The sequence below is a fragment of the Paramisgurnus dabryanus genome, chromosome 11, assembly GCF_030506205.2.
Source record: "Paramisgurnus dabryanus chromosome 11, PD_genome_1.1, whole genome shotgun sequence".
Taxonomy (NCBI): domain Eukaryota; kingdom Metazoa; phylum Chordata; class Actinopteri; order Cypriniformes; family Cobitidae; genus Paramisgurnus; species Paramisgurnus dabryanus.
In genome coordinates, this window is record NC_133347.1 from 1,389,033 (window position 1) to 1,405,836 (window position 16,804).

Sequence of the window (16,804 nt, forward strand, 5' to 3'; positions counted from 1 at the left end):
GGCGGGGAGGGGGAATAAAGCTTTGATCTCACAGACACTCATTTACAGTCAAGCACTAAATCAAGCTTTACAGAAGCAGAGAGAGGAAGAAATGAAGGGAGGAGAGCAATGAAAGGATAGAGACTCACAGTTCCCATGTGAAATAGTGATTGGCTCAGAGTCTTCTGGGAAAGCGGCGCCGGCCATCTGCACCAGTGTGAAATACAGCAACAAGAGCCCCGACCGCATGTTTCCCTGCTCACCGCGTCCCACACGATCACTTCTGAACTTCAGCCTGCAGGAAACAGACATGCACAAAATAAACATTTCATGCCAAATAAACAAGCACAGATAACATAGCGACGACTCCTGGTTCAGATCAAATGAGCAGCGCATCACATTAACTGTGTCTGAGGTGGAAAACAGCGCTGAGCATCACGGGCAGGTTGGGGATCTGCTGATCTCATTGGATCTTGGCCAATAAGTGAAACGAAGAGCAGAGCTTAAGTGATTGGATGCAGAATGAGATTGAATGATGCTCGTTGTGACCTAAACCGTCCTCCTAACGATGAACGTCTATCTATCTGAAAAACTGAAGGAACTCTTAGGAGCGCGAGGAACCCAAACACCAGAAACACTGAGCTACTCGATGACTTAAAACATCTGGGTAAAGAAGAAGTGAAGGAATCCATAAACCAGATAAATATAAGTGCATGCTAAAACAATAATCATATTTCTGAACACAGAGACAGAAGAAGAGTGAGGTTATCAATGAATCAGATTCAGTTTATGTGAGATCAGATCTGAACTGAAAGGATTTGTCTTTGTTTCCTCTGTGTTTAGAGGACGAACAGACGAGCGTTCTGCACTCAGATACTTCGTTTGACAGTTTCAGTTCAAGTTTGATTGATTGACAGATGTGTCTGCCGACTGAGAGGGACCAACACACTTTTTGAAGATTTCCATTGAAATGGATCCCAGCAGCCGAGGATTCTGGGTCATCTGCTGTTTGTAAACCATAGAGGAGGTTTACTGGAAATGTGATTAAAATGTAGATAAAACAACTAGTTAGGTAAATGAACTGCATTAATATAGGGCTTTCACAGACCTATGGCCATCCAAAGCGCTTTGCCTAACATTCACTCACCATGCAAGGCGCCATCCAGCTCGTCGGGAGCAGCTGGGGTTAGACGTCTTGCTCAAGGATACCTCGACACCAACCTACAACCTACATGAACCACTGAGCCAGTTTGTGCCTTTAAAGATGATAATATCAGTTCATGTCAGGTTTGAGAACATTTTTCAATCAAAAGTCAAAGCTTTCTATAAATTCAACTGAATGGTCTGTCCTTAACTCAATCTACACAGCATCACATTATGACGCAGTCTAACATCAGCCCTGAACATCTCCTGATACCACAAACCCAAACCAGCTAGACAACAGATATTCACTATCAGACGTCCTTCAACAGTCAGCAAATAAAACAAGCTGTGTTGATTGATGAACCTCCAGAGGAACATCACACGGACCCGCTGATGATGTTACGCATCTCATTCAGACTAACAGGACCTGTTATTCATTACTGCAATACTTCACCAGATGCCCTGTAATTGAAACTCGGCTAAATGATGTTTCTGCCTCCCCTCCCTCAAAGAGAAAGTCACTCTTGTTAATAGAAGCTAGTAAACACAGAAATAAATGAAAACAGGACCGGACGAGCAGATCTACCGTCTCTTTACAGGAAAAGAACGCCGTATTGATTTGATTGAATATTTGGTGGTTTATGAGGGGCGGCATGCTGCTTTTGTCACAGTCACCCAAATACAACATGACACTATATGCAATTAAATATCACAACCTTTTCCATCCTGTGTGTCAATCATGAGAAACACGGAGAGGAAGATGAAAGATCACTGAAGGGCATCCATCTGGAGACTTTGAACCATTTATCTGCTGTCAAAAAACACAAAACAGAATGCAAAAAAACCTGCCAGAACCTTCACACACTTCCAACGCACAGCTGTGGGAAAATGAAATGAAATTCACTGTGGTCCGAAGAAACCAGAAAACCACACACGCATTATTGATGTTTGTAGTTTTGTCTCTCAGAAAACCCCTCAACACTGCATTAATAATAAATAACACGCTGATCCCATGATGCACTGCACTGTGACATCATTTCACAGAGATTCTTTAGATTCTCAAAATAAAGAACATGTACATCGTCTGTAGTGTTATTGATACACATAGTGAACAAAACAGAAACACAAGACGTACTTTGTCATTAGAGCTTGTGTTAATTGGATATCACGAATCTCTGAATCAGACTAAAGCCGCATTAAGCATCAGATAACAGCAGCGCAGTCACAAAGATCCACTTGCTTCACTATTCATCATTTTAGACGTCACTACTCGCTAGTGAAATCACTTAAGTTTGCAAATCAAATAGAGAATCTGGTCAATATCAATGCTAACTCTCTGCTTTTCATTAGCATTAGTTAAGAAAAGGTTTCATTCATCACAGCGTGACAATAATAACACGTCTGTCAGTCAGCATTAAAACATAAACCTACATCTGAGATCTTTAAGCAAATACACGTTTACATGTAAGAGCCATAGTGAAGAAGATGTTTCATATTTCTCCCGTGAGATTTTCTCCCGCAGACACACGACGACTGTTCAATATCTCATTTTCTTTACTGCGTCAAGAGACTATTTTGATGAGCTACTCTTGATATCAGCTGTGTCACGCAATTTTTCTAATGGAAATTTCTCATTAATTTAGTGGGTAGCACCATAGATCACAGCAGGTCTCTGTTTCATTCAAAGCTTACAGTGAGAGTTGATGTCTTGCTCGAAGGCAAAACTCTGTGGAAGCACCTAAATTGAATCGTGGTCTTACGTGAGCACTGCAGACTACAGATTTTAAAGCATAGGTTTGACCAGTTCATTTTAATGCCAAATAATCTGAAACCCCTGTCTTCACGACAATACAGAAACCATACATACACACATATTCCAAACACATGCATAAAGAAGAAAAGAAGTGATGATTTAAGTCGTAGGAGAAAACAAAACTGAATCAAATGTTTTTCACATGTGAAAGAATCGAATGTTATTGAAGGTAAGATTGTGTTTTAAAATGCTCTGTAATGAGTTGTGAATCTGGTTTAAAGTGAAGAGCAGAGATTCAGAGCTGCCATGATGAGGATTATCATTCACTTCAGATAAAAACCTCCGCTGGTGCAAAAAAAACCCAGCCGCTAAAGCTGCTTATAAACCAGACATTAGAAATCGTATTCTGATATCACAAAGTGGAAGTTTTGACTTTGACTTGAAAAAAAAACAAAGCCTATTTACTGAGCTCAGCGTGAAAATGATTCAGTGGCCTTGAGCGTCTGTGGTGAGAAGAGCGTATCTCCATGTGAACAGACAGCAGATTTAATATCAATAATAACCTTACATTCATATCACAGATATTCTCCAAAACCAAACAGTTTTGTCGATTTAAATGCAGTTGGGAGTTCTTTAGACAAATACATCAAAACATTTGATTTAATAACAGACCATTTAAGCCATGAAATCATTGTATAGTCCAGTGGTTTTCAAACTGGGGGCCGGGGCCCCCAGGAGGGCCGCGAGATGGTGCCAGGGGGGCCCCAGTTTTATGACATTTTATGAAATACATTAATTTATCATGAATGCTGTGTAATTAAACCTAAAAAAATAAGGCTACTAACCATAAGCACTACTTTTTTGTATAATTTAATGTTTTTTATTCAAATGTTGAGTTTTAGAACAGTTTTTTGTCACAAATTTTCTCTGGGGGGCCGCGAAGGAATGCACTGTACAAAAGGGGGGCCACACGCTGAAAAAGTTTGGGAACCACTGGTATAGTCGACTCTTTAAAATATATACAGTATCTTTTGTTAGAAATCAAAGTAAAATCTTCCACATCGTAACAAAGCGAGTTTATAGTTATATCAAAACAGAACAACATCCAGTGAAGACAAATCAAACACAAGTTTATGTCAGGACTATAAAATTTTTGTCATGAAAGACAATCACGATTACACTAAAATGTTTTTTTTTCCTATACAGCTCCTGCCACAAACAGGTCACAGCCACAAGCGACCCACATTAACATCTCATTTCACTCGCTTTTGTCAACGTCATTTATCATCGTTGACTGAAGCGCTTCGTCTGCGTCTCAGCGCTGAGATAATCCCAGCGTCTTTCCCGCAGACATAACATCCGTCCAAAAAAAGGCTCTCGGCACAGCTTTAGAAAACAGCGATACAGTCGTTGTTTAAATAATCCTATGAATCAAGCAACACTGATGAAGAACCTGGAAACACGTAAGCCATAAAACTATACAGATAAACCAAACAGCTAAAGAAATAGCAATAAAGCGAGATCTCAAACTCTCAGCCTCCACATATATTTAAAATAAAACTGCTGTATAAAGACTTTTAGTCAAATAACCAGACAGAAGCTTTACCATCAACCAATTACAGCATTTTTTTACGTGACCAATAGATTGTCGATGGCGGTCGTGAGGAGAAACCCTGTGGAGGACAACAGACTTCTGAACATAAGGCCACACTACGTGTAACCAGCACTCACATTAATAACAAGCTGAATTATATTTGCTTTCAGTTAGATTACAAAACAGTCATTTAACATCTCTACCCATTTCTATACTGGCATTATTCATACTCAAATAAGTTCTGAAAGAAAACTTCTGGATCTGGTGAACAGGTGATTAAGTTTAAAGCACAGATACAATCCTTGTTTCCATCGATTGTTTTATATAAGTTTGCTTAAATGCTAACTATTTGTTTTACCATTTGTAAAGAATGCTGTTATTCATGTTATTTTTCTAATTCTGTCCATGTGCCAGCAGCATCATTTACATACGAATAGTAATGAGATTCTGGGAATGTCTGGGGTGCAAGGGGACAAAGCCTGACTGTCCGGGTAGTGTACTTAACTGCTGAAGTATGGAGCGGGTTAAGACATAGCTCAAATAATGCCAAACTCAATGAAGAGAGGAAGAGCAGCTCAACAGTGAACGTGTATGAAAGCAGGGCGAGTATGACGCGCTTCAGGTAAATCCCACTGTCTGCAGCGGATTAATGTCTCTTATCTGCCAGAACAGACGGTCCTTCGGCCGCACTACAAATCAAAGTGCTGCTCCTTTGTTTCACTCAATGGGATTAGAGACATGAAAATCCATGAACATTCCCAATCAGCAGATAGGATTTTTATAGCTCCAGATTTCTGTTTCTTCCTGAAACGCACAGATTTTTGTACAAAACTCACTGATCTGAAAAGCACTGTGTCTCTGATTGGCCAGTCTGTACGTTGTGATTGGTCTGAATACCTCTGACATCAGCAGGAAATGTGACGCTCCTTACCATGTTTAAAAGATTCAGTCACAATACAGGAGTTAACTTGCAAGCTATGATAATGTCGGTCTTTACTACATCACAAATCCCAGGAAGTAAACCGTTGACTACAATCTGTGTGTTTGTTTTAGTCCAAGAAAAGAGATTTACATTGAAGATGATAACTCACGTCATCGTTTACTTTGGGGTTTGTACCTTTTGCATATCATTAACATGAACTAATACACACTAACACACCAAAGGAAATGTAAAATATAATATTAAAATCAGACCATTGGTGCTCTTTTAGTTGGTTTACGTGTACGCAGATATTTCTTGAGACGACGGCATGTTTACAGATTCTCTTTTTATGGCTTTGTGTGGATAAGATCAATTCAGATTGTGAGTTATAACCAGAAATGTTGGAAGAGCTGATTATAAACTGACAGGCATAAAATCAAACTCATATCCTGGTCTACTGGAGGAATAATAAAACATTGTTAAGTAATAACATTCCCAAATATGAATGGTATTACATTTGTCCAGTTTCACAGACAAGGCTTAAGGCTAGTCCATGACTAAAATAAAAGTTTCAGCGATATTAACTGAAAATAATTTACCATGAAATATCTTATTGTTTTGTCTGTAATGTTTAATTAAGACAGTTTTATAAAAGTGACTTAAATATCCTCATTTAACTAATGTATAGTCCTGGCTTAAGCTAAACCTTGTCTATTAAACCGGGCCAATATGTTCCCAAAAGTTAAGCTAAACTAAATTGTATTTAAATAGCAAATTATAAAATGCAGATTCTTTCAAAACAGCTTTACAGTAATAAACAAGAAAAGAACAAAAAAATGATAAGTGAGCATTGAAGTTTTTATTCTTAATCAGTTAGGGTTGAGTTGAATTAATTTCAAACAAATACTAAAGTACACACAGAGAGATTAGCGAGGAAAGGTTTTCAGTCAGAAAAACATATGTCAAACATACACAAGTTCATCCCCTGTAAAAGTAGACAAACACACAGCGGTTGGTGGTTCATCTCTCACAGGATATGATGCTAAACAGTGAATTCATTGGGTTTACACTCACTGAAACGTGTTAAATGATGCGTGTTTTGTAAGAAACCTTTCTAAAACGGTCAGCGTTCCTGTTGAATTCGTTCCTCACATCCCACACGACTCCTCCACAGAAGATCATCAGCGATTCACTGATCTACAATCTGAGATTTATGTGAAATATTCACATTTCTCAAGCACTAGTGGCAGTGGATACAAGCGTACACATTTACTGCAGTCTGTGTATCCTCAAACATCACAAACACAAAAGATGATTCAGACTGAATTCGTCTTGTAAATGTCGAGGATTCACATGAATTTAAATCTATTCTTTTAAATCTCATCCATACTCAATAGTCAGTGTGTTACAGAGGTGTCTATCAATGTAACACACATACTGAGGAGGATCAATAATAATCTTGAGCCCTGTGAAGATGCTCCTCCTCCAGAGATGTGGGACTGTGGGAAATAAAGGAGGTCTTTACACACGGGCGAGTATGTGGGTCACAGATAGTGCGCCGGGGCCAAACACTGGGCTGATTTGTGGTCAGTAAAGGGGCGTCTTGAGCTCTTTGTTTTGGGCCCCTCGTCTCGTCTCTCTTTCTCACATCTTCCCCACGTGATCTTCACTGGCGCCTTTGTCCAAAACCCATTGAAAACCAGTTCTAGCCAGGACCACCAATTAGCTGAACCCCATGGGGTGACACGGTCCGTATATGCTGGGGTCCCACGTACCTCTATGTTCGGTGGGTCGAGCTCCCAGTGAAAGAAAAGCTTGAAATGAGATTGTTGCTCTTTCATCCAAAGGACACATCAAATATTGTAAGATGAGATCGTGAGAGGAGCAACACTGCGCCTTTAAGAAGAGAAGAGTTCAGCTCGTGGCCAATCACAACTCATCATACAACACAGCAATTCAAAACAAAACGTCGAAGGAAATCGTTTGCTGTGATTTGTGCTTGTAGAGGCAACACCACAAACGTGGCGACTGACAACAGAGTCCAAGCTTGAATTGATTTCTTATAAAAGCGCTTTCATTTGAATATTTGCATTTATAGACGTTTCATTGGACGCACGCGCGATGATGTGATTACGTGTCTGGTCGGAACTTTACTTCCGGTTTCTGTTTGTTTAATGGTCTACAATATTTTATAATGTAAAAATATATTAGATGATTAACAATAAAAACAACAGTTAATATTGATCATTAAATAAACACAGCATTCCAATCACTGCGAGCCCAGCGCTATCTCATGGCAATTTGTGTGTATTTTATGAGGTGGCTAATTTGTATTAATTTATATGACCACATTTGTACATTTTTCAATGATTTGCTTTTGCCCCTGTGACACTGGGGGTTAGGGGTAGGGTTTCGCTTTTTTTATAATAATCATTTTATACGATTATCTTTGTACAAATTCATAGGAATTATGCAATTTGTAAAATGCCTACAAATTCTCATGAGATCAGGCTGTGGTCAGACCAACCTGATCTCACGAAGTTCCGTGGGATAGTCACGGAATTTTTAGCTCATTTTTCCGTGGCATTCTCACGGATCTCCGCATTTTTCCGTGGCCCTGCTACGGACTGTCTTTTTCCGATGCATTCTCACGGATTGGTTACTCAACAGCTTTTTCCTATTTTCAAACCATTTTCACTTCGGTTTAGGGTTAGATTTTGGGTTTGCGTTAGTATGTTACTTTAACTATTGGTTTATACAATTTTTTCTGATGTATTATTTTATATTTTCTTAACTTTAAACAATTGTCGCCTGGCGTTGGGGTTAGAGTTGGGTTTGGGTAGGGATGTCATTTCATGTAAATCTAACACTAAACCGAAGCGAAAATGGTAAGAAATAGGACAAAACAGTTGAGTAACCAATCCGTGAGAATGCCACGGAAAAAGACAGTCCGTAGCAGGGCCACGGAAAAATGCGGAGATCCGTGAGAATGCCACGGAAAAATGAGCAAAAAATTCCGTGACTATCCCACGGAAATTTGTGAGATCAGGCTGGGTTAGACACAAATAATTTTTTCTATTCACAAGAAGCCCATAGAGAGTTAATGATAAAAACTAATTCACACTGATCTGATGAACGTCAACATAAGTTTGTTTGTGTTTGTTTGATTGGCGTGCCTTCACAGCATAAATAAGAATTACTTTTGTTCATAAGCGTATAACATATCTGATGCAGACAGACTCCACATGTGTCTCACATACGTGATGTAACGTCCACCTGGACACGCCCCCCACCACAGCCTCGTCCTCCACATTAAAACAATTTCCCAAAAAGAAATGCACACTGCCTAAAGTGAACTTCATCTACCTTATCTTTCACCTTCACTTTTGTGTTTTTCTCATGTGAGTTTCCTTCAGGGTTGCCTTGAGAACTGCAGCTGACAATGCAGCTATGCCAACTTATAATGAAAATATCCATTAAACAGGACACTCGCTGGATAAACGCTCCTCTTGCATGTCTGAATAATATTTAATAAAATGGTTTATTTTGTGCTTTGGCTTCATTTAAAGTAAAGTAATTCTGTTTGTTTAATTCATCTATTGCGCTCCAGGTTATGTTTTTAAGCATATTTTGGTTCAGCGTCTTATTAAAACTGTCCGGCCCTTCGGCTGAACACAGACGCTGTTAGATTGAGTTTTATCTCAAATAAAAGACTGATACATTTCAGTTAAACAGGTTTTTAAAGATCTTGCATTTAATCATCACAAGGATTCTTCATGACTGTACAGACCAGACAGACAGTGTTTTCTCCAGACTCAAGGTTTAATGCTTCATCTACAGTATAAAACACACACACATGCACACACACACACACACACACACACAGACACGCACATACACACAACATTCACATACACACACAGACACGCACATACACACAACATTCACATACAACAGATGAATTCTGTTTAGTATGAAATTCTCTCAGTCTTACGCTCTGTATTTACACAGATATTATACTGTGTGTACTGTTTATAAATATACTGACACACACATTTAATCCAGTTTAATGTTCTGCATCTGTTTAGTTGACAACGACGATTATTCTTAGCATGTCGTGCATTACAAAATAGGAAGTTGAAAAACGAGTGCAGCTCTTGTGATGTTTAACCATTAAACAGCTTCACATTAAGCCGAATCGGCAGTGAAGCGGACGGGCGGCATTATAATGAAGGCTGTCGCTCGCCGCCCTCTCCTTTCTCCTTTAATGAGACTCAATTAAGCCGCATTTATTCAACACACTGTCACATTCCATACGGATGCCTGGACTGTAAATCTGGAAACCTTTCATTATGGAAACACAGTTCAAAGGCAATTACCCTATGCGGTAATATACAGTTGATAAATGTTGCTCAGATTCACAATGAAGGTTTAAACTGTCATGTTGAATCTCCTCTGGATTGTTAATGACTCTGCTATATCAGCATATAAGATTCGTAAGAGCCGACGGCTATACTGCAGACCATCTCCTCGCACGAACCTCCAAGTGACACCACTAAACCCGACCTCACAGCGGCTGAAACTCCCTGAAATCAATCCCTGAATCAGACACCTAACAGGCCATCAGGACATCAGACCCAGTGCGTCCAATCTTCACAACACAGCAGCTCTTGTGATGCTCTTATAAAGACCAATGACACTTCATAAGACCATCAGGGTCCAACATCATCTCTCAAATCCTCAAGACCCATCAGAGTTTTTTGTTATGTGTCACTGAACATCATTTGACATAAGCAGTGACCATAGACATAAGAAACAATCATGCAGTTTATTTCTGTACTGCTGGAGTACGAGCAGATTGATTTAAACGTTTCTTATGTAGACAGAAAACTCTAGCGTGTCCAACTGAGTCCAGTATGTCTGGCGCTTGCAGAAATACAATTTTCTCCATTTACAACCCATTGATATGCTTGTATGAATTATTCTTGAGATGAATGAACACAATGAATGTCCCTCACATTCCCTCTTATCCGTGTGGCGTGGTATATGAAGCGCTGTTTGTTTTTCTTTCTCCGTCTTGTTTAAACACACAGGCGGGTGGTGCACGAGCCCCGATGGGTTGCAGAAATCCCGAGAGCTGCTGCGAGATCAAAGACAGGTGCAGGAAATGAACCGGCAGCTCCATATGTAGGTCAGTTGTTGCTGTATGTCTGGAGAACCATGCAGTAACCTCAAATTAGCTCACATGTTGTACAGCCGGCCTGAGCTGGAGATTTTCTCAATCTATTGTCTTTTAAAACGAGACTGTTCATTTAGAATCACATGCATTTTCAACATAAACCTGTCTCTTTTTCACCAGCGTGCTTTTAAATCAAATCATATGAGAAATAAAATCAGCACAGCACTTAAAGAAACAAAGATCAGAGATCATTAAGAGCAAAAAGGCATTGGTGATGAAAGGCACATCTGTAATAGATCTGCAGTGGCAGAGCCGCGGTGAGCCGTCTGTGAGGTGCGAAGTGTTTTCAGACGGACAGACCCGAGTCAAACACTGGGCTCCTTGTGCTCACGACGCCACATGGCTGCAATTTGTTCATTATATATGGAATAAATGTACACAAAGAAGCTGTGTTGTTCCCTGATGAAGGGATGTTTAGACTGTTCAAATCTCTTCATACACATCAACTGCTCGGGACTTAAGTAACAAAATATATAAGTCAACACGAGACGCGTGCTGTTAATCCAGCGAGAGAAAAAAATCACATTTGCCAGCAGAGAAATGTCAATGATAAAACACTTTGTGTAAATGTCTGAATGAATTCTGCTGTGTAGCTCTTAAAATAAACATCATAAATTCATTTACGGCCCCGACAGAAACTCCAACCACAGCAGATATAAAGCGAGAAGATCAGGTCAGAAAAACCATTAGCTGATTTCAGCCTGAGAGCACAAAGACTGACAACCATCTTCATTCACATGATATTACACTTATAATAACCACTGCAAGATCAGCGATGGGTAAAGATAAAACAATAAGAGCCCCAAATCATAATGGACACAAATTACAGGCAACAATTCACCAAATACATTCATGTGCTTCAGCTCGAGTAAAGAAACAGAAACACTGAAATGATCCGACACAAAACAATCCCACATTACAGTCAATTCAAATTACATGAATCAAGTCTGAGGTTTTACTGTGAGGTTTTAATGGTCACCAATCTCTGCCCATCTGATAATGAAGCACACTTCAATAATGTACTTAAAGTGCACTATTTTCACACACTCATTTTCTACTTAATATACTAAACATTCTTCTTCAGTACTTTTTAAGATTATCTCATTCAGTCAACACTTCTATAAAACTTGAGATCAACTTTCATATAAAGATGGGATGAAGTTTTCTACAAGTGGTACTGAAATACATTTTTTAAATACATTTTTAGCACATTTTTGTTCATATTTACATTGTCTCAAAATAGCACAGATAAATACACTTAGATGTTCTTAAGATTATCTGAACAAGTACTAACAAAGAAGTTTTAGTATAGTAAGTACAAAATTAGTGCACAAAAATAGGGACAAGTTTTTTTATTAAAGGCCTTTTAACATTTATCAGGAGTGCCTCATTTTTAGCACATTTTCTTAATGTTATTATAGGCCCTTTTTTGAAGAGCACCCTGGATTGTTTGTACATTTATATATATATTTTTTGAGAAGCGTTCCTTTTTTCTAATTTGGACATGTACTTCTTTTTCACTGGCGGTGGCCAGCTTTCAGCTGGATTCTCTGTGTCTGTCTCAGGTTTATTCACATGAACAGAGCGATGCTTGAATCTTTACAGCCAACAGATTCAATCGCTGCATTATGAAGATGTTTGAGAGCCGTTAAAGATCAGCATGGTCCCTTACACACACAAAAACACATGAACACACACATACTGTACACACACAAAAACACACACACACACACACACACCCCAATACTGTTACAGCCTGAAACTATGGCAACAGAATAAGAAAGCAGCAGCCATGATTAATAGATGAGCGAATCGGTGCCAAACGCTGGGCCTGGGGACGAGACACATGTAGTCTCTCTCTCTCTCTCTCTCAATGTGAAAACCTTACCTAATCACAAAATGTCACCACAAATTCACACACACAAACACACATATATAATACAACACACACAAACATACATGTGAACAACACAACACATGTAGAATGATTGCACACACATGCATGCATGTAGAACGCAATGACTTCACACTTACACGTGTGCACACACGCACACACACACGTATCATATTTTATACCATGTTTTAATACACCGAGCAAGAATGAGTCTTTTTAGTTTCATGGTATTCATTCAATAATGTTATTCAATCCCTAACCTATCTATGGGGATCATTATGAATATCTTCAAATAAATTCAAATGTGTTTATTTGCTTGTGTTATTACAAAGGAACCTCTTTATAGACAATGTGTACAGTAAATGTCTACACATTGTTTTATTGTTGTGAATATTTACTCTGTTTGTTGTCCTGCACCTGTATCCATTCAAGTTTAGTCAAAACACTCATCATCATCTGAAGACTTTTCATTTTAAACAGCATTTATGCTTTTATTAAACAATCAAATCCTGTTCAAAACCTAAAAATAAATGACACCATTTGCCAAATTGATTAGTAAAAAAAGATTAGAGACATGTTATTGCTAATGTATATATATATATATACAGGAGTAAAGAAACAATAGTTAAATGCACCCTAACAGCCCTCATTTATTCTCAAAGTCTCATTCATCATAAAAGATGATACCTGCTGTGAATCATACATGAGATATATGAGAGTATTTCTGAAGCTCTGATTTAAGCTGCGCTCCTTTAACATAATTGAGTGCAATTCATTGGCTGTCATCAATAATTCAGCTTGAGTGAATCTGCCGCTCTTTGACTGAGAATATTCAAATATACGACAACACGACTGACGCTCGCTGGTGTGACAAACAGCGATCAGTCACGCTCAATGGAAGCCTCATTGCCTTTGTGCAAGAGTGCACAGCCAATTCCCCTCATTAGCATAGCATCAAAATCATGACCTTATTTAATATAACATCAGCTGGACACTTTCCAGCCTTTTCCCATGTTTATTAAGCTGTACTCATGCATGAAGATAATAATGTGACTCAAAAAAGAATGTAGAAATAATTTTATCTTGTTGTTTTCCCACACATGACCAGACATGATCTTAACATAAAAAATCCTTTCTAGATGAAATTAAACTTTTTCTATCATCATCATGCTTCAAAAGGGATCACTATTAATTATTAAAGTATTGCTTGTTTTTAAGTACAAGCTTCAGCAGATGTGGATTTTTTTTCATCAAAATGATTCCAGTCAACAGAAATAAAGAGTCAGTGGGATTGTGTCGTGTATCCATAATCCAGGATCTTCCCAATGACTCCTATGAATCCATATAAACGTGCATTACAGATTCCATATGACACATGATGAGTAGTCCCACCTGAGAGAGGAAATCCACCATCAGCAAAACAAAAACCACTGCTAGATGTAGAACCTTGGCCGGGTCGCATGTGTGGCCGCCTGCCATATCACAGAGAGAAAATCCAGAAACAACAGCAGACAATGAGAATAACAAACACTAAAGCAACCCAATCAAAGCAATCACTGCTGAGAGTCTCCGCATCCGAGGGCAAAAGCTGCTTGAACACCCGGACCACAGCAAGCGAACAGATGTTGCTTTATTGTGACTCTTACCGATGAACCCACAGACACACCCTAAAACCAGCTCAGGGGTCAGAGGAGAGCGGACCACCCTTTAACCCTTTAACAAACCTCCAGCACACCTCATATTTCACTGCCATCCTGAATGAGTTAACAGCCTATTACTGTTGGCACACGGGCCTGTTAATCTGTTGAATAATATTCAGCAAACTGTAAGATTTTACAAATACAGAGAGAATATTGACCTATGTCAAAAAGCTTATAACATAACATCCCCAATAACCTTCATGTTTCAGAACCAAAGACCTTTGCTTCTTACTAAGCTGCATATAAACGAAGAAACAAACATTTATTTATTATACAAGAGCATTGCATTGAAACACGAGTGATCTAAAGTGAAGTGCAACATTCGGCCATAAACACAGAGGTGAGATCGATTGCAACTCATAAATCACTATAATTGTTTTAATTGGCACGTGATGATAAAACAAACGACTGTAGAAGTTTAGCGGAGTGACGTCATAAAGCCTCTCGCGTGTAATCGGCTACAAAGTAACAGAAGAAAATGTAACACAATATACACAATATACACCTTGACAATATACAGTCAGATATGATATGAGACTGCGAGCGCTTTAGTGTTATTCGTGCAGATAAAACGAGAACACACAGGCTGAAGTTTAAAGATCTCATCTCTATTTATACCACATACATACCCTGTTTGACCCCTTCTTCACATCGATATATCCATCTGATACCCGATCACATCCGATCACTGACCAATCGATCCGCAAAACACAGCACACAAAGAATAAAGCGAACAATGAACCGTTCATTCAGAGGCGCGCGCTGCTCATCCTATTACAGCTGAGGCTTGACTGAGATCAGCTCGCGGCTGTCACACACGCGGGAGCGCGCGCGCGCACCCAGGGAGGAGCCACAGACCTCCGCGAGCTTTTGTTTCATCCTAGAGAGATGCTGTCAACCTTACACATCAACAAGACCTCGGACTGACACCTGTGTGTGTGTGTGTGTGTGTGTGTGTGTGTGTGTGTGTGTGTGTGTGTGTGTGTGTGTGTGTGTGTGTGTGTGTGTGTGTGTGTGTGTGTGTGTGTGTGTGTGTGTGTGTGTGTGTGTGTGTGTGTGTTATTATATTGTTATTATTGTTTTATTCATATTGATGCTTTGACAAAACCGCATACAAGACAGACATGCCAGTGTAACTGTGAGGAAGACAGGCAGGGGCAGTGACATGACCTCTTTTTAAACTCATCAAGATTTATTTGTCAAAGTCAAAGTTTCAAATGAAACAAAGTGTGTGAATGGGGTCGATGGTGAGGTCACAGAGGCAAAGCAGGTAACATATTATAATGATGTGTTCCCATGCTGTGTTTATACACTACAGCCATCTGTGTTACTCTGCTCCATCATTACCCTGTCAATCATTCCTACATGTATCTCCATACTGTACGGCTCTCCAGCAGTAATAACAGGGTGTAGTGCTGCATACATAATAGCCCTTCATTTAAACCATGCAGCTAGAATCATACTGTAAAATACTGTCACAAAAACATTTGTTAAAGCACATCAAGCTTTAATATGACACGGTGTAAAGTTTACTTGATTTTTTATTGTAGACACTTTTTGTTCAAAGAATGACATCACTGTCACTTCCTTCAGAAAATGAATAATATAAATATACCACAACCCGTTTTCCTCTAAAAATAGCCTATCGTTTTTTTGGTTGGATTTGTTGGGGATTCCATTATTGTTAACCATTTGATAGGAGTTATGAACTTTCTGTTGTTCTTGATCAATCCATTAAGACACAATGGGTCAACTTCCCCTAATGAAGAACTAAATATAGTGTGAGCAGACGCACACATCAGCATGTTAAAGGAAGGACAGATTGCTGTAAAGCAGACCGAAAAGATCTCAAATAATCAAGTCCAGATGGGCAGATACGACGGCAGAACTGCATCAATCCATGAATAAGTGAAACACTTCTGGCTCTATTACTGTAACAGACGGTGACTGCAGAGGAAGATGTGGCTTCATGGTGTCTTTGGGGAGAAGCCAACCTGTCACCAAAATGTCTCTTGTGAAATAATAAGAGATGATGATGATGATGATAAAGAAAAAGCCTTAAAAATCTTCTGTGAGATGCGTTTTCCTCTTGAAAGGTTAGATGTAGGTAAACCTGCTGGTATAGTGACAAGCACTCACAGTTCCTGCTGAATAAATAATCGTGTAGCGCTGGCACACCATAGTGCTTATCAATTTTTCAGCTCATGCATCACAGTTACTTACTGCCTATGCATGCGTACAGTATGTGAGAGGCCGAGGCTATCTGACTATTCAGAGCTCACATTTCTTATTCATCCGTTCCTCCTGCAGTTTGAGTTTCTTTACGGGACGATCCGATCGGGTCACTTGAAGAGTTCTGCATGACACCAATGTAGCACCAGTCTTTATTCACACAGATATAACAAAAGAGAGTCCTCTTTGACCAGGTCTCTGAGATCAGATCAGATCTTGAAACAAAACAAATCCCACATGATTGTGCTGTAGTTTAAGCAACAGACATTGATGCAGACAAATGTGCTTTTCCTCCTTGTTTAACATTGAAACAGATTAATGAAAGCAGGGACACATTCCCAAACAAAA

The 16,804-nt window shown here is 39.2% G+C and overlaps 1 protein-coding gene across 3 annotated transcripts in view; it reads right to left on the reverse strand.

Annotated features, from left to right (window-relative positions):
* sema6a (sema domain, transmembrane domain (TM), and cytoplasmic domain, (semaphorin) 6A) overlaps window positions 1-15,038 on the reverse strand; it is a 44,857-nt gene extending 29,819 nt beyond the window's left edge. For all 3 annotated transcript variants that reach the window (XM_065270227.2, XM_065270226.2, XM_065270224.2), the window contains exons 1-2: window positions 14,854-15,038; window positions 129-274 (exon numbers count right to left, since the gene is read on the reverse strand). In XM_065270227.2, the coding sequence (XP_065126299.1) occupies window positions 129-228 (100 nt within the window). In that variant the 5' untranslated portion in view covers window positions 229-274; window positions 14,854-15,038. The remainder of the gene's footprint in view (window positions 1-128; window positions 275-14,853) is intronic.
* Between the last annotated feature and the right edge of the window lie 1,766 nt (window positions 15,039-16,804).